The 19,562-nt window shown below is 39.8% G+C and overlaps 1 protein-coding gene across 1 annotated transcript in view; it reads left to right on the top strand.

The window, feature by feature from the left end:
* LOC121851394 (catenin alpha-2-like) overlaps positions 1-19,562 on the top strand; it is a gene marked incomplete at its 3' end in the record, with an annotated part of 409,914 nt that overhangs the window by 16,255 nt on the left and 374,097 nt on the right. The window contains exon 3 of the mRNA XM_042345224.1: positions 16,443-16,638. Within this exon, the coding sequence (XP_042201158.1) occupies positions 16,443-16,638 (196 nt within the window). The remainder of the gene's footprint in view (positions 1-16,442; positions 16,639-19,562) is intronic.

Raw genomic sequence — 19,562 nt, 5'->3', positions numbered from 1 at the left:
AAAGTCTTGTTCGTATTTTTTACTTTGTCTGGGCAATTTCATGTTTAATTTCATTTATTGTGTTTTTTGCTTAATCATTTATATTCAATGCTGTATATAAATAGTATTTTACCTTTAATAATTTATTAAGTTAAAGCCTTTTAATTGGCAGAAGCTGAATTGGTGAGATTGCTGATATTTTTGCATCCTAACTGCTAAAAGACTGAAACAAAATCCTGGTTTGTGAATCGAGCTCAGCTCAGTTAGTAGAACTCTACTTAGAGTTGTGGATTCAGCCTCACACTGGGACTTTGAGCTCACAGTCTAGGATGGCACTCCAGTGCAATGTTGGACGATTACTGCCTTGTTGAAGATGCTCGAAGTCTCGCTATCTATGCAGGTGGAAATTAAAGATCCCATGGTACTATTCAAAAGGAAATGGGAGTTTCTCCTGGTATCCTGACCAACAATCCCCCAACAAATAAAATTCTTTTACTTCACAGCTGTTTGTGGAATATTACTGTGTGCAAATTGGCTGATGTGTTTGCCTACAAAATACAAAGTCACTAACCTTCACTTTAAAATCTTGTTAAGTCCTTTGGGACATCATTCTGACCTGAACGACTCAGTATCAAGTCTATATTAAAACCCATCTTCAAAACTTCTGCCATCAGGCAGCAAAATATCTCCCCCTGTAATTCTTGATCTAATCGGGTGAACTGCAGATTTCACTAGGCTGTTGCTGGGTGTGAGATAGTATACCTTTGGAAAGAAGCTGGCTAAATGTGGGGCTTTTTCCAGTTGAGCAGACGATACTGAGAGTGGATACGACAGAGGTGTTTGGAATTTTGAAAGGGCAGGTCAATTTGAATAGGGGAAAATTTTTGCATTTAGTTGAGAAATGATCAAGATTGCTTGCAAAAGAATCGGAGGAGCGTTTCAAGGATTTCCTTTATTCAGGGGGTTGTTGGATTGATACATTTTCTTGTCCATGTGAATGAATAATTACATATTTTTATAACCTGTATTGAGTATTAATTGCCAAAAGTGGCTTTTGAGGCTGGGTCAATAAAATCAAATCAAAATAAAGCTAGATAGAGCCTAAGCAATAAAAATATTAATGGAGGAAGAGCAGAAAAGTGGGATTTATAATAATAGAAACTTAGAAAGAAATGGATAAAAGAGATGTCCCATTTGTGTTGAAAATCTCTAAGTTTCTATATTACTATTTGGACGGTTTTGCAGGTTGCAATTGTATGTCAAAACAGAGTAGTTAGTGAGGAAGTGAACTTGCTGCCATGGTATCAGCAATGACACTGTCAGAAACAGTCAAGAATCATTAGATTAATGTGGAGTTCAAATGGTTTGTTCCTCAACTACCTCCAGGGCAATATGCACAAAAGACAACTCTTCACGCTCTATCTGAAAGGCAGCTATATGGAAATAATTTACATTATTATCTGAACATTATTGCTCTACATTGGTTTCATTAAGTCTCACTTCCATTTTTTGTCCATGGGTGTGTGAATGAATAATTGCATATTTTTATAACCTGTATTGAATATTTCAGGCGAAAGAAAGCAATCATAACGACAATCATAACGGGAGAAGTAAAACTTTTTTTTTAACCAGGGTTTTAAAATTTAAATGCTTTGTTTTCAGATTGAGCAAATCATGAAAGTCTGAAAAATGTTCAGAAATTAGTGGTTACATTTGCTGGTTAACTTTTTTTCTTCCTTTAGAAGGTTCCAGCGAAGTCCATGAATTTAAAACAGGGTAACCATATTATAATGCAGTTGTCTAGGTCTAATATCTCACTTCCGAAGTTATGAGCAAGTGTGAAAAAATATCTGATGCATTTTACTGCTGTTGTCACATATTGCATGCTTTAGGCAGGAAGTGCTGATGTCACTTCCTGCATGTTGTGCATGTACAACATTGTGTGGGGAAAAACACCACTGTCTAGAGGGCAGAAAGGCCTGATATTTTTCAAATTGGAACTCCTTGGATTACAGGAATTACTTTATTACTATAATTAACGCTAAAAGTCTTCAACATTTTAAATAAACCTTTTGAACACATTTTCTCACTGTCTTTCCCATTCTCTTATCATCCACATTCTCTCCTTTTTTTTTATTTAGCTTTTACTTTCCTTAATTAATCCCTACTCAACACCGTTGTGGGAGTACATTCACCACAAAGACTGGAGTGGTTTAAAGAGCTAACCGTTTCTCAGGACAACCGTAGAAATGTATGACACAGGAGGAGGTCATTCAGCTCATTATTTTGTGTCAGTGTTCATTCTTCAAAAAAAAACATTCCTCTTAATCCCATTTCATTACTCTTTCCCTGTATCTTCCTTTGCTTGTCCAAGTCCTTTTTAAATGCCCCCAATTGACTCTGCTTCAATAGGCAGCTGCGGGAAATCATTTCATACGCTGAAAGTCTTCTGGAAGAAAAACTTCTCTGAAACCCTCCATTAAAGATGTTAAACATCCATTTGGCACCATTTGAAAAGAGAAGGGAGTTTTTCTCTTCTGGGGTCCGGGCCAACAAACCCCCATATAAATTTAGCTGTTCACTCCATGGTGGTGTGTGTGTACCAGCCGGCTTCCGATGCGCAAAAAAAGTCCAACTTCCAGCTTGTTGCGTTGCTGCAACTTCAATTTGCATCCCAGTAGTAAAACTGATAATGAATTAACTGATAATGAATTGTACAGGAAACCACCACCACCAACAACACTTTCATTTCTAGAGTGATCACCTTTCACATTGGGAGGCTGTTTCAAGCGCTCCGGGACGCTACCTCACATGAAGAGCGCTAATAAATGCAAGTTTTTGTTGTTGTCTCAAGGTGTTGGATCGTTGAGTGTTTGCAACTGAGCTAGGGGTTGGATCTGAGAGGGATGGGGACTAAGGGTTTTGGGGGTGGGAAGATGACCAAAGGTGTTGTCCATCCTGAGATGGACTTTGAAGGAAGTGAATGAAGGGGCAAGGTGAAGGAACTCCAGGATGGAGTTCTGGAGTAGGGGCAGAAAGGATGAAAGGCTGAAAGCCTAACAACTGACGGTAGGGTAGCAGGACGGAGCATGTGAAGCAGGTCAGTGGCTTCCGAGTTCAGGAAATGGGCGGGTTGATAAGTTTTGGAAGGTCATAGAGTTATGGTAGGGCAAGACCATGGAGAGCTTTAAAAATGAGGACGAAAATTTAACTTGATCATCTGGGGAATGGAGAGCCAATGGAACCGGGTGAGGATGTAACTACCTGGTGTGGGAGAGAACGTGAGCTGCAGAGTTTGAATAACCTGTGGCTTATGGAGGGAAGAGTTGGTAAATCCGACGAACAGAGATGCAGTAGTAGTCAAGCTAGTCTGAAGTTAGAGCCCTGAGGAATGCCACAAGTGACAATGCAGGGGCAGGGGAGAAACCGCTGGCAGACACAAAGTGGAGACATTGGGATAGGTAAGAATGAAATCAGGCAAGGACAACTGAGGAGGTGAGAGGAAAGGTAGTGTTGAAGGAAAGAATGGGGCAGAGAGGTTAAGATGGGCAAGGAGGTAGAGAGCCCTGGTCACAGATGTAAAGAATGCTACTTGTGACTTGGACTAGGGCAGCCTGTGTAATATAAGCAGCATGAAATGCAGATTGGTGGGGTAGCCCAGACCAGACACTATTTCTAACTAATTTGTATAAAGTTGATGGATTTTCTCTTTGTTTTAGGATTTTGTGGTACAGATGCATTTGAGGAAGCTAAACTTTCACATGAAGTAGAATGAATAGAAGGGTATAGGAAGGAGTAAGCAGTGGGTGGAGACGTATGTGGAGTATAACGATAGGCTATTTGGTCTAACCAATCTGTGCCAGTTTCCGTGCTGTACATTTTTTGTAAATTTTTGCACGCTACATGAAAGCGGGAGCAGGAAAGCTTTCTGCCTTAACTGTTTGTCTGTGCCTTTCTTTAACTGATGATAATGAGACAGGAAAATAATTTTATGACTTTGGTGTGATGTAGCGCATTGTTGAATTCAGCTTATTGTGTGCTACTTTTAAGATCATTATGGTTACAATTTCAGATTATGAAAGGAAATATCTACATAGAGCTGTAAATTACTAATTGATTCAACCAGAAAATAGCCCAGCCCGAGTACATTTCCTCCCTAATTTCCAGCATTTACGCAAAGATATATGTCTGTTCTCAACCATCACTTTTATTCTCATTAATTATATACTGAAACACTGTAATGATTGTAATTATTATTGTTCAAAATAGTACACATGACATTTGCTGAAGCACCCCGATGCAGAACAAAATGATAAATGATAGGGGAGCCTGCTGTGCCCTGGCAGCGAAGGTCAGAACTATGCACCACATAATGATCCCAGAACAACGATGACTGTGAGAATTTATAACTCTATTTCATTGTACTGTTTCCTCCACTTAATGTGATTCTTCCATTTGTTATTGCTGTGTTTTAGTTGAAGGAATGAAAGACCAGTTTCTTGTAAATTCAAAATGAAGCAGATACACTGTGCTAGTAGGGTCTCCAGCTACTGTTTGCTAGATTAATACCTAGGCTGAAGGGGTTCAGTTAGCTATGATGAGAGGTTGAGACTAGGGTTAAGGAGTGATTAGGCTGAGGTACTTAAAGTAAGAAAAAGAACTGTTAAGTTAGATAATGAATGACTCTTCCCTTTGGTAGAGGGGTCTGTTACAAGGCACCATAGCCTTAAAATTAGAACCAAGACAGTTAGCACCGAGGCAATGGTTGTGAGGATGTGGCATGCTCTGCCCCAACAAAAAAAACAGCATCTGCACCTTTCACATCGAGAGAACCTCCCAAAAAGCTGCAGAAGGGGTATCAATGGGGATATTGAAAAAGAAGAGAAGCAGAATTTTGTGGAGGGAGGGGCGAGCGTGGCTCATTAGCAGGGCATTGGAAAATTCAAGTCTAGAAGTGACAAAGGCAAGGATGAAGGTTTTGCCTGTGTTGAGGTGAGATAGTTCACAAATAGTTCGCCCACAAATATACAGTCAATTCACTTTACAGTGTGTTCTGTGAAGCGCTTTGGGACGTCCTCCCGACGTGAAAAGCGCTATATCAAATGCAAGGATTATTATTATTATTATTATAGTGTTGGATGTGGACAATGCTGCAGAGATGGAAGAAAGTGGACTTGGTCAGAGCCTAGATAAAAGGTTTGAAGGAGAATTATGGGTCCAACAAAATCCAGAGGTTCCTCACCGAGTTGTTGTGAGCAATCAGGTAGATTAATGTGGCCAGTGCTGTGAGTGAGAGAGCTAAAGGATGTTAAAAAGCTGAAGCTTCCTTTTCAAAATAAACCTTTTGTTGTACTGTTAAAACTGTTGTGCAAGTTTTGTTTTTCCGGCATGACCCACGCTCTCCTACATTTGCACACAAGGAAGCTACATGGAACAGATAAACGTACAGAATGTGAGTTATAGTGAAAAAGGTAATAGTGACGAGAGAGGCAGATAGAGTGGCGGACGTAAAGATGGTGAGAGATGCAGAGAACGGATCTACAGGGGGATGTGATCAAGATGGAGAGGGATAATGACAGGAATTAAAGGAAAGAAAGGTAGAGTAAGACACAGAGAGGAACAGGAGATGGCAAAACAAAGTATATTTGCACTTGCTACCAGCAGTATCTCACTACTATAGACCTTTGTTTGCAAGTACGATCTCCTCCATATTGCTTGTCCTGAGAAGAGCTGTGTTCTACTTGTTTGATGTAATACTTATCGTATATCCCATTTGAAATAGTGTCATGATATCATTAACATACAAAATAGTTTTCATCAGTGTTCTGTAGGAATGTTTAATAATAATAAAACTGCTACTAATAATAATCATTATCCTTTCATCCGAAAGACGACCCCTCCAACAATGCAGGACAGACACCTCCAGCACCGCATTGAAGTGTCAGCTTAGACTTTGTGATTCCACAACCTTCTGATTCTGTGATGAGAGCGACACACTAATATGTATTTATTTTGATATCTTGATGGTTTATTTACTGATACTCATGCTTGAACTAGTTTTACCACCTGCAAGCCTTTTCACTTTCAAGATTGATATACTGAATTTTATTGCTCATCGCCTTCATATTTGGTAGATTGGAGTTTCTGTTTACCATATCCTAGTCAAAGTCATGTATGCATTGAAAACAAGAAAGTTCTCAAGGCAGCTCAGCTCGCAATATTTTTCCAGTTTGAGAGTTTGCCATTTATGGCTATTCTCCTTATCTGGGATACATTAAATTGTGTGTTGGAGTGTGGGGAGGAGAGTTAATTGCATTATTTATAACTCTGTTAGTTGCTTTAAACATTTCACCTGTGATCATGCTGTTCAGAGACGTAACTGTCTAACTACCCAGATCTGTCAGTTCCTTCAGTTGATATTTTGTGGCAGTCTTGCCTGGGGCAAACAAACCTCAAATACATTTCCTGGGTACCTTGTTGTTATGCTGAAGTGCAGATCTCTTTCAAATCAGTTCCAACTATAAAGCGAATAGGAGATGGAATCAGTTTATATTTCCTGTTCCGAAATCTCATTTGCTGGGGTCTGACAAAATAATAATAATAATCCTCGCATTTGATATAGCTCTTTTCACGTCTTCTTGACGTCTCAGAGCACTTCACAGAATATACTGTAAAGTTAATTGACTGTATATTTGTGGGCAAAACAGAACAGCCAAATGCGCACAGCAGTGTCGCACAAACAGTTGTAGATTGAAGTGACCAATTTTTTGTTTTCTTTTCTTGAGGGATTATTATCAGGTGTGTGGAGTAAGGAAACTTGCCCAAGGTTTTGCCCTGCCAGTAATCACATGATTGCTCACTGAGCTACAGGACTCCAAAACAAGTTGTATGTATGCATATTAAGTGGATACATAGAGCAGCAATAACATCAAAAACAGCTTATAATAATAATCCTCGCATTTGATATAGCGCTTTTCAAATCTTCTAGACGTCTCAAAGCGCTTCACAGAATATGCTGTAAAGTGAATTGACCATATATTTGTGGGTAAAGCGCGGCAGCCAACTGCGCACAGCAATGTCCCACAAACAGTCGTGGATTGAAAATGATCAATTTATTATTGTTCTGTTTTGGAGGGATTATTATTAGGCGTGTGGAGTAAGGAAACTTGCCCAAGGTTTCGCTCTGTGTATAAATATAATATATGTACGTAGTTTCTTTGACATGAAAGAATATCTAAAATGTTCCTCACTTACTGCTTAGCTTTCAATCGTTGTTGGGTCTTTTTAATAAAATTAGCAATGTTCCTTGGACTACGGAAAACTGGATTCCAAATTAATATTGAATTTAAGATGGTTTTCCAAAATTCTTCTTAATTTTAACCAGTGATTTTAAGCTTAAGGCCCTGAGAAATTTTGTACAACAACTTGGATTTATATAGCACCCTCCACACCAGACGGCATTTCAGAGCGCTTCACTGTAATGAATCCCGGGGCCGAACCAGCGGGAGGGGTAGGAAGGTGACCAAAGGCACGATTGAAAAGAAAGGTCTTCAGCAGAGACCTGAAAATAGGAAGAGAGGGGGCGAGGCGAAGGGAGTGAGGAAGGGAGTTCCAGAGCCTCGGGGCACAGTGGCCCCCGAGAGTAGAGCGGAGGACTCGGGGGACAAGGAGGAGGCCAGACAATTGTTGTTTTAGGAGAGAGGAGGTCAGAGAGGTAGGGGGCTTGCAGAGGAGTGGAGGGACTTGAAGACAAGGGTAAGGATCTTGAAGTTGAGCAAAAATCCAACAAGAAAAGATGCAGCACTAGATGTGATTTTGAGTAATGAACTAGCAAATAACAAAAAGGTAGGAGAATATTTGGGAAATGGTGACCAAGACCATTACCAAATCTATCTGAACAATCTAGCAGTGCAGATTTCTTATTGGAATTCTGGAGTCCAACATTTCGTATGGTTGCAGGTAGGGAAACAATTTCAAGATTTACAGATTTTTACTTGGTTAGCTGAATGTCGGACACACGTGGAAACCCATCACTTAAGAGTATCTAAAACAGACAGAGTTCCACAAATATATGCACATGGAAATTTTTTTTTCCTCCATCTGGAATGGAATGTGTATTCTCTCCCACTTTACTTAATTCTGTAAAGTATTAGGTGAGGGTTGGCCAAGTGCTAAGGCTTGGTGTGATAAGGGTGTTATTTTCTTCTATTCCTCTCTCTAATATATTTTTATATAGTGCCTTTCATGTCAGAAGAATTTTACACAACTGACTGGAATCCCAAATTTGGGGAGGGAGGTGGGGAAGGTGGCTGAAATTGTGGTCAAAATTGGTGTGCCTTAAGGTGGGTTTTGACGGTGGTGAGGGAGGAGACAAGGCAGAGGGACTCCGGGTTGAAATTATTATTATTATCCTTGCATTTGATATAGCACTTTTCAAGCGATGTCTCAAAGTGCTCACAGAATATACTGTAAAGTTAATTGACTGTATATTTGTGGGCGAAACATGGCAGCCAATTGCACACAGCAGTGTCCCACAAACAGTCATCGATTGAAGAGACCAATTTATTATTTTTTTTCTTGAGGGATTATTATCAGGCGAGTGGAGTAAGGAAACTTGCCCAAGGTTTTGTCCTGCCAGGAATCGAACTCAAGTCTCTCAAAAAAAAAAAGTTCCAGAGATTGAGGGCAGAATGTCTGAAAGCTCTTCCAGCATATGGTGAAGAAGCTGGGATGTGTAGCAGGATGGCGAGCGGAGGAAACTGGTTGCAGGCAGTCGCAGAGGTATGGTGGAGTGAGGCATTTGAAAGTGACAATGAAAATTTTAAATTTGATCCTTTGGGAGATGGTGGAGCCAAGCGAGGATGGAGGTGCTGGGTTTGTGGCGTCTGGAGTGGCAATGGATGTTGGTTGCTGAGCTGTGGATGGTTTGCAGCTTATGTAGGGTGGAGCTGGGGAGTCTGATGAGAACACTGGACTAATCTAACTTGAAGGTGTTCACTCATTATAGAACAGTATGAATAGCGTGAATGTAGGTCTCTGCAGCACCTGGTGCGAGGAGGTGAGAGGTAGTGATGGAGATTGCTGATGTTATGGAGGTGAGGGAAGCAGAGTGTGTGCGAGCCCCAGTGTAAGGTTTGAAGGATAATTGGGGGTAGAACAAGATTTGCAAGATTAAGTGACCAAATTTTTATTTTTTTTGTTGAAGGGATTATTACCCCCGGAAATGTGATCTACCAATCGACCAACAATCGGGTTCCTACTTACTGTTAGGTAAACAGAGACGTGGGATAAACAAACAAGCCCAACGTTTAGCCTTGGGCAGGTTGACAATGGGTTGGTAGGTGGGGAGCATGGATGGATCCAACTGAGGGTTTCTTGTAATTACGTAGTAATGATGGTGGTTTTGAAAAGGGGAGGAACTGTGCCAGTGGAGAGGGTACTCCTCAGCAGGGATAAAGTACTCCCTGTAGATTTGGGTTCTACTTTAAGTGATGCTTTCTTTACATTTAAAGGAAAAAATGTGAATAAATGTTTGGTTCTTTGAATTTTAATTGTTGGAGCAGGTGGAGAAAAAATTACTACATGAATGGTTTAAATTGTCTACCTTTTATTGGCAAAGGTGACAGAATGCTTTGTAAGTAAGAACAGGGAAATAGATGTTCCTAGCTACAAAGATCAAACTGGTCATCAGGGAAGAAGAACAATATTGCCTGCTCCTGAGTGTTGTTAAATACAAGAGAGATTTGCATCAAGAAAGCCATGATTCCAACAACAAAATAACATTTATATAGCTTCTTTCACATCGGAAGGATGTCCCGAGGCACTGATTAGTGTGCAAAGCTAAACTTGTTAGAGCATGCAACATAAATTTTACATGTAACTTGTATGGTGGAGCCTGATGGCAGTCTATGACTAACGTGTCACATACAGAACCTTAGAGATTTACAGCACAGAAGAGCGTTCGTCCCATCACGCGCTGGCTCTTTCAGTACTATTTACCTGTCCTTTCCTCACACTGATATAGTATACATTCCATATCCTCACTACTCTGTGAAAGAAATTCTAATACTAGCCTGCATGAATTTTGTTTGCCTAAACTGGGGTGGTCCAACTTTTCGGCTGCCCAGGTGCTGAACGTACTATCCCGTGGGCCACACAGTTTTGTGTTTTCCTTCCAGAAACAACATTTATACAGCGCCCTTTTCACGTTGAAAAGACGTCTCAAAGCGCTTGACATTGCTGACTGGTCACCTGAGCTGGGGGTGGGAGTCAAGGGAGGTGAGATATGGAGGTGAAAAATGACTGAAAGTATGGTCAAAGACTTAAGTCTTGATGTGCCTTGAAAGCAGGGAAATGAGTCGGAGAGACTTTGGGATTGGAGCTCCAGAGAGCGTGGGGCAAAATGGCGATGTTTGGGGCAGATGGTGTGGGGGGACTTGAAGCAAGCTGGTGTTTGCTGGGCAAAGGGAATGGCCGGTTCAGGTGGTCAGAGGTACAATGAGGTGGTGGTGGGGGGGGGGTGAAGGACGTGGAGTTTCTTACTGGAGAAAGAGGGAACTTACTGTGAAGAAGCTGCATGCCTCGGTGTCTTTCCTCGGTTCCCCCCCGCAGAGTCCGAGGGACGCTCTGATTGTCTGTCCTGACAGTGAACTATGAAACGCTGCCCCCAATTCTCCTCTCTCTCTGCTCTCTTTCGTTTCTCTCTCTCCCCCCCTCTCCCTCATACTCTTTTTTTCTCTCTCTCTCTCTCTCAATCACTCTTACTCTCTCAGTGCACTCACTCGTGCACACTCTCTTAATTACTCTCTCTCCCTCACCTGCTCTCTCCCTCTCTGTCAATCACAGCCTCTACTTTCCTTCTTTCTGTTACTTTCTCTCCCCCTCTCCCTCATGTGTCCCCCCCACCCCCACCAAGTGCACTATATACTCGCTATAATTAGGTAAGCAGGGTGTGTCTTTCCAGGAGAGAGAGTTCAAATTCCAATCCAGACATAGAAATTTATGTGTAAGTGGCATACATGGAACTCTGGTTTGTATACTACTGAGAACCAAAAAAAATTGTGTGAATTTTTTTATCTGAAATCTGTCTTCACCAAATACTTTTTAAAAAAAATTACATTATAATTTTCTTAATTCTTCAGTTTCATCTCTTTTGTAAAAGTTATAGGCATTTTTTTCTGCTGTAGTAGTTTCTAGTGATTTTGAAAAGGTTGGAAAGGAAACCTTTTGGGGAATTGAATTGCCTTGGTTGCCAAGGCAATAATTTAGTGCATTCAGCTGGAAGATTGGTATATCTGGAGAGAAAAAAAACATTATACTGAAATGCCAATGTGACCATTTTTGAGGTCACTGATTTTTAACCTATGTCGTAGTATCTGTGTGGTCTTGTATTTGAGTTGACAATACTCACTATTAATAAAGGTTATAAAAACTCATTTGATTTATTTCAGAAACGTGCAATGAGAAATCTTATGTTTTGGATGCAAAGAATTTGTAAATATAAACTACAATTGTTATTTTCTTTTGGAATCCTTTAATTATACAGTCATATCATAATTCTTGCATTTCACATTAGAAGGAAGTCTCAAAGCACTTCACAGAATTTAAAGTGCAGGGACTGTATATTTTGTAGGTGAATGCAGTAGCCAATTTTGTGTACAGCAATTTCCCACAAACCGGATGAAATGGCTAACCAATTTAGTCTGGGGGATTATTGGCCAGAACCCTAGGGGAAACTTGTGTCTCTTTTTGAATATTGACATGGAATTGTATTGTCCACCTGAATTGGCAGATAGGGACCTTGGTTTAATAACTCATCTAAAGGATCTGAAAATGTAGCACACTCCCAGCACTGAATTGAAGTGTCAGGCTAGACTATTTTAGTTCCAAGTCTCAAATTGGGATTTGAACAAATAATCCTTTGACTCAGTGGCAAGAGTACTACCAATTGGGCCATCCTGACACCTAACTTGTTTCCTTGAGCTAATTGAGCAAGTGTTGCAGATTGCAATGTTAAACAACATGCAGCTAACATTTGGAACGCTCACTTTTTTTTAAACGTTTGCTTCAGTTTAGCTGTTTCTGTGGCAAGCCGGTGAAATATTGATAACTGAATAATAATCATTGCATTTGGTATTGTGCCTTAAGACGTCTCAAAGTGCTTAACAGGATATACTGTAAAGCTTCACAGGAAAGACTTTGTATTTGTAGATGAACATGGCAGCACATTTGTCTCACGAACAGCCATGAATTGAATGACCAATTTTATCTGGTGGATTATACAACACAAATTTACATTTATTTAGGGAAATGGATGAGCCGAAGGGACTCTGGAATAGAGTTCCAGAGAGTGGGGGCAGGTAGTCTGAAAGCCCTATTGCCTAGTATGGGGGACATAAACAAGACCAGTCGGTGCCCAGTGAGTGGAAGGAGTGATCGGCAGAGTCTGAGGAGATCGCAGATCTACGGTTGGGCAAAATCATAGGATTTAAAGGTTAGCAAGAAGAATCTTGAACGCGTGGGCACCCAGTGGAGCTGGGTGACGATGGGTGTGTTCACGGAGCCTAGCTTGGGAAAGGCTGTAGATTTCTAGATGGTCTGCAGCTTGTGGAGGGAAGAGTTTGGAAGTCTGACAAGTTGAGTATTGGTATAGTCAAGCCTGGATAAGGGTCTCAGCACCCAAGGGAGTGGTCTTGGTGAAGGCGGGCAATGTTGTGAAGATGGGGGAAGGCGGAGTGGGTCAGAGGTACCAATGTGAGGTTTGAAGGACAATTGAAAGTTGAACAAGACACGGAAGTTCTGCACAGGCTTCAAAGGGTGGAGTGTGCATTCAAATACTTTGATGCTATCGACAATTGTTGGCCACACTGGGAGGTACTTCTCTATTCAAATAGTGCCATTAGATTTTCAGCGTCCAACAACAACAACAAAATTACATTTTTTTTTAGCACCTTTCACGTTGTCCACCTGAACAGACAGACTGAACTTTGGCTTAACATCTCATCTGACCGTTAGCAGCTGCAACAATGCATCCCCTTCCCCCCAGCACTGTACTGGATTGTCAGCCTAGATTATTGTTTTGTTATGGATCATAAATGAATTTGAGCAAATTCAGATTACACATTTGGGTGTAAAAATCTAGCTCTATTGTATTTTTCTTTAGATGCTTTGAGATTTTATTTTGCTTAGAAAGCTCAATTTAAATGCAAATCGTTTTGCTCAAAATAGCCTTTGGAAATGAACCTCAGTAAATGAGGCCATAACATTGCCATGAGATTTGATTTTTGTCTGCTCAGTATATCCCAACTATTGTCAGAATATAAGAGCATAAAACAGTGGATGTATATTTAATTAAACCACCAGACTAGTGGATGCTAAAAAATAAAAGATTCCCAGGTGTTAAATGTCTTAGGGAGATACTTGAATATCCAAGTTGATATTGAGTCTTGTGATTCTGAAAGAGGCTCCAAATAGTTTTACATTATATTCTTTGTTCTTATTTAATGTTTTATTAATCAATCAGGTAATCTGTACAAACAGTCTGGTCAGTTACTTTTTCTGTTGCCAGTTCAAGACCTTGCCCATTTAAAATACTGCTTCTGTGAAGAGAGGGGCAACAGCTTTCTTATCAGAACCCAGAAGTTAACATACAAATTCACCGACTGGCATTAATCCTTGATTTACTAAAATGAATCAAGGACTTTCACAATACAAAGTAGAGTGTATTAAGCTTTTATGTTAAAGTGTTAAATGTATAGTTACACAGCACATAGCTGGGCTCCAACTTATTTCAAATGTTCAGTTAGTGTTAAGTTGTTTACCTCAGAATTACCAAGGTTTGGAAGCCATACAACCTTTATTATTATTATTAGGTTGCTTTTTGGGATCTTGATCGTCATGATTTCCTGTGTCAATAGGATTTAAATAGATGTGAGGAATGGGCTGAACAGTGATAGATTAAGTTTACTGAAGCAAAATGCAAGGAAATTCATTTTAGCAGGAAAAAAACAAGGAAAAGGAATATATTTTAAATGACAACAAGAAGCGGAGGGGCAAAGGGACTTAGGAGTGCAGGTGTGCAACAAATTGCATTTATATGCGCTTTTCATGTCGGGAAGATATCCCAAGGCACTGGACTGGAGACTGGGCAGGGCTTGTACCCGAACTGGATGTTGGATTCCGGAGGTCAGTGAGCCAAGAGGGTGGGGTTAGAGATGGGGGAAAAAGATGTCGAAAGACAGCATCAAAGAGGATGGTCTTGAGATGGGCCTTGAAGGGGCAAGGCGAAGAGACTCAGTGATTGAGTTCCAGAGAGTGGGGGCAGATAGGCTAAAAGCCCGACCGCTGATGGTTGGGAGAGCAGGGTTGGGATGTGAAGGTTGTCAGTGCATTGATAAGTGTCTGTCAAGTGGAGGGAAATGGACGGGTTGGTAGAAATCATTGACCAAACTGCAACTGGAGTACTGCATTCAGTTTTGTGCACTTGATTTCAGGAACAATGTTAAAGACTTAGAGAGGGTGTAAAGGAGGTCTATGAGAATGATAACAGGGATGAGGGGTTATAATAACAATAATCCTTGCATTTGATATAGCGCCTTATGTTGATATGTCTCAAAGGGCTTCACAGAATATACTGTAAAGTGAATTGACTGTATACCTTGTGGGTGAAATAGTCATAGTTAGAAGGAGAAATTGGAGACCTTGGATCTGTTTTTATTGAAGGTTGAGAAGGTCAATGAGACATTGGACTCAACAATCCGTGGTATGAAGTGGTTGCATTAGCATTAGGAATTTATTACAATACATTTTTGTTTGACTATGCCTTTGAATTCCATTTTTCACTTTAAATTGTATATATTTTTAACCAATTTATGCATTTGAGTCTTCAAGTTGCACAGCAACTTTTAACAGCTCTTTTGTTTTCAGCCCATAAAAATCTTTAAATAGAAGGACTGGACAATGCAAATTTCCAACACAAATATAATAACTTGGATTTATATAGCGCCCTTCATGTGGGTAGTGTCTCAGAGCGCTTTATTGCCCTATAAGTAAGGAAACTTGCGCAACATTTGGCCCTGCAAGGAATCGAACCCAAGTCTTTTGCTTGCGATGCGAGTGCTGTAACCACAGGACTCCACAAACAGCGGGGCATTCAATATCCTAACTTTGCATGAAAACAAATTCTCCTAACCCCCCATTTGCTTGTTTATTGACTGACTATAAATTGATGCCCCTTTATTTCACGGTAACCAGAACTGTGTGCAGTGCTCCAGGTGCAGCCTGACCAGAGCTATTGAACAGCCTGAGGAAATCGTCTGAGGATCTAAATTCAATTGATGTAGCAATATAGGCTAGCTAATTTGCTTTGTTTATTACTACCTCTCCCTCTTTTGATTATAATTGAGGAGTTAATTAATACCCCCAGATATCTTTCAGCTTCCCCCTGGCAAGGTCTATCCCATCCATTAAGTACTTGTGTTTCCTATTTACTTCCTATATGTTTTGAGCTTTTGGTTACCTTTCGCCTCGGCTAATACCTTTAGCTTGGGTGCTCATCAGGAACTGTGACTGCGCTTTGGGTTGTCATCCTAACGTGAAAGGCAGTACATTGTATTGTATGTAGTACCTTGCATTTAATAGTATTAAATTTGATTTGCCAGTTATTGATTCATGGAGTCCTGTAACTCAGTGGTTAGACCACTCACCTCACAAGCCAGAGACTTGGGTTCGATTCCCGGCAAGGTGAAATGTTGTGCAAGTTTCCTTACTCCACACGCCTCTGTTTACCTAGCAGTAAATAGGAACCCAGTTGTTAGTCGATTGGCAAATTGGTCTTCCGGGGGTAATAATTCTGTTAGGAAAAAAAATAAATCCACAACTGTTTGTGAGACACTGCTGTGTGCAATTGGCTACCGCATTTCTCCCACAAAATATACAGTCAATTTGCTTTACAGTATATTCTGTGAAGCGTGTTGAGACGTCTCGAAGACGTGAAAAGCACTATATCAAATGCAAGGATCATTATGTGGATATCTTATTGTAGGCTCTCTTTTGTTGGTGCATTGCTGCCTCCTCTGATTTCACAGTTCCCCCACCCCCTCCAATCTTGGTATCATTTGCAAAATAAATATCTTCCACTGGGTCTGCAAATCCAGGTCATTAATGTATACAAGGAACACGAGGCACTCCATACAGTCCCCACTGAGGCATTCCATTTTCTAGCCTCTTCTCCTCCTCCCAAACAAAGACTCTCTGCTTGCTTCTCTTCAGCCAATTTTAAATCCATGTCTAAATCTTGCCCTTGATACTCATTTTGCTGGGGCTTGAATCTACAACCTTCTGATCTAGAGCCGAGAGTGATACCAACTGAGTCATATTGATTACTTGCTTTTCTGTGCAAAACTCACTGGGGGCAAATAACTATTTTAATGAAAATATAACATGAAATTATTTTCGCTTTTTAGGTAACTACCCTTGTGAACACAAGTAGCAAGGGTCCATCTGGTAAAAAGAAAGGCCGATCCAAGAAGGCCCATGTGCTAGCTGCTTCTGTAGAACAAGCGACGCAGAACTTTCTGGAAAAGGGGGAGCAGATTGCAAAAGAGAGTCAGGATCTGAAGGATGAGCTGCTGGCAGCTGTAGATGATGTACGGAAGCAAGGTATGTAATAAGTTGTTTAATTTAGCAAATACAGAGGTTCACCTGCTACCTTTTCTTAGGTTGTATTTGAAATTTTGTATGAATGTGCTCCTCGTGGTTGTCTAACTTCCTGATCCAACATAATGTGTAACTTTTGGTAATAAGAAATAACTTGACTGTTGATTTTCCAAATTGTTGTTTGAAGATGGTGAAATATTACATTTATAATGCAGTTCTGGCACAGAATTGATCACTTAATTGGCCTGTTTTTGTGCTGTAACATTCTATAATTTTATAATGAGTTGCATTCGAAAAAGAGCTACCATTATCTAAAAATGGGAAGAACAAGCTCAACGACCTTTTCTATGATTGGACAGATGATTAATCTGAAAGCAAGCATAGTTGAATTGTATACTGTTAAACATATAAGATGACAGTTACAAAATCACAATAGATTGAGAAACAGAGCTTTGGAATGGTTACCTATATGACCAGTTGTATTTTGTATGTTGTGCAGCTCATTGAGATGCTCCCCCCCCAGTTGTTTAAGTCTATTTTCATGGAACAATATTTTTATAGTATACGATGTGCTGGCTAATGGACAGAAATCACATTTACCTTGTGCCTACTGGAATGCTGTGTGAGCTACTTATTATTGTTATAATCTTGCATTTAATATAGTGCCTTATTTGGAAACATCTCAAAGTGCTCCAGTTTTCGGTAAAGTATAGTGATTATTTGTAAATGAGCGTGGCAGATAATTTGTTCACAGCAATAAGCTATTGAAGTGAATAACCAATTTTTTATTTGGGTGGGATTGCAGACCAGGTACCAGGAGAAACACTCTTCTCTTTTCAAACTGGATCTTTAATGTCCACCTGAACAGACAGAGCGGAACCTTGTTAATGTCTTGTCTACAACCACTTTTCAGATTTCTCCTTCTTCAGTTGACAAAAGTAGGGTCAAACCTTAAAACTTGCATAACTATTTTTTAAGGATTTACAACCATCCTGGAAGTTACAAGAGGAAACCCCAAACTCCTTTGGGGTTCAAAAACTCTTTGTGGCCAGTCCCATACTGTGGTTGAGTTCCAAAGACAGCCATTTATACATCTTCCTTAAGATCATTGATAGAGCTTTGAAAAATCACAGAAATATGTAACTTGTATAAAGTGAATAAATGCAGTGTCCAGTCTTCAAGGATTAAATTAGTGTAATCCTTGAAGACCTAAGTTATCGACAGTAGCTATTGTAACCTGAAAATGAAAATTTGATTCCTCTTAAAAGACAGTCCTTGCCAAACCTTAATTTCCAGTACGGATCCAGGAGTTTAGTAACCTACTCACTGCTTCAGTTAAGGTCCCTCATGGCTGTCTTTGTCTCTGATGTGTTTGGTGATGATGACCCAGTCAAGCACAATTTCACTGTGGAATATTGACGGGATGTGTATGCCTCAAGAGAGAATGTGTAGAGAAAGAGATAAATATTTTGGGGGAGCTAAGAGAGAATGGGAGAAGGACATAACAGCAGATGCAAAACATAAGTTCTTCCTGAGGAATTGTTTGTAACTTTTGCTGCATTTAAAAAATACTCATTCTTTTCGTTAGTATGGGCAACCTTATTAAAGCAAAAGGTCAAGCCAAACAAGAAACTACTGTAATGTAAAATATAATTATGTTGTAATAGGTTTTCCTGAGTTGCACTCAAACTGAAGTAAACTAGGTTACAAAGATTTTCTGTTCAGCTACAGTGAGTTTTGATTAGTTGTAAATGCCTCAATATTCTTACATATTTTATTGTCAAATGTTACCGGTCTAATGCTCACAAATCTGTCAGAACACATTGGCTGGCACAGGTGTCAGCGTTGTAATTGTTTGGTGTTTCATAAAATATATCATTTAAATGTTTATTTAATAACTTTCCTAAACAGGGGAAATGCATATGAATTTATGTAATTTCTTGATTTCAGTTTCTTTATGTTTGTCATTTTCTTCATATCAAGGGACATGAATTCCCATCACTCAACACCATTTTGTATATTTTTATAATTTTGAACTACAAAAATGATAAGGATAAGCAACAGAGGTAACAGTAGTTTCTGACCAATGTACGGAGTGTGATGCTAAAGATATTGCCCTGCACTGAAATGTGATTTGATCAGGAAGTGAAGTCAGTGAAGTCAGTGATGGCCTGATGATCCTGAAGTTGTCCATTTCGGTAGTCAAAGCTTGTGAAAAGTCTCAAAACTGGGAAAACAAATCAAAGTAAAAACAGTTAATAATATCCGTCTAAATTCCAAAACATTTTTAAAATTAGGTAAGTTTAAAAATAATATTTAATTATCTTTAGATTTGCCTAATTTTGGAAGGCGCTATATCAAATGTCTTATGTCGCCAAGACATCTCAAATCACTTCAAAGGATTTTACTGTGAAGTTTAGTAACTGTATTTGTAGGCAGACTTAGTAGTCAATTTGTACACAGCATGGATTTTCAAATAGCTTTTCATACAATCATAGAATTATATAGCATAGAAGGAGGCTATTCAGCCCACGCAGGGTCTTGAAAGAACTATCCAAATTAATCCCACTCCCCGCTGTCTCCCCAAAGCCTTGCAAATTTGCCCTCCCCAAATATCAATCCACTTCTCTCTTGAAAGTTGTTATCAAATCTACTTCTACCACCCTTTCAGGCAGTGCATTTCAGATCTGAACAACTCGCTGTGTGGACAAAATGTCTCCTCATTTCCCTTCTGGTTCTTGTGTCAATTATCTTAAATCTGTGTCCTCTGGTTACCAACCCACTCGCCTGTGGACTTCATCAAATCCCCTCATAATTTTGAAAATCTCTATTAAAGCTCTCTTTAGCCTTCTCTGTTCCAAGCAGTACAATTGTAGCTTTCTAGTCTCTCCACATAACTTTTGGTAAAAGTTCAAATAGAGTAAAGT

Source organism: Callorhinchus milii, unplaced genomic scaffold (genome assembly GCF_018977255.1).
Source record: "Callorhinchus milii isolate IMCB2004 unplaced genomic scaffold, IMCB_Cmil_1.0 Scaffold34, whole genome shotgun sequence".
Lineage (NCBI taxonomy): Eukaryota > Metazoa > Chordata > Chondrichthyes > Chimaeriformes > Callorhinchidae > Callorhinchus > Callorhinchus milii.
Note: the sequence above shows the minus strand (reverse complement) of the source record. Positions and strands in the feature narration are given on the sequence as shown.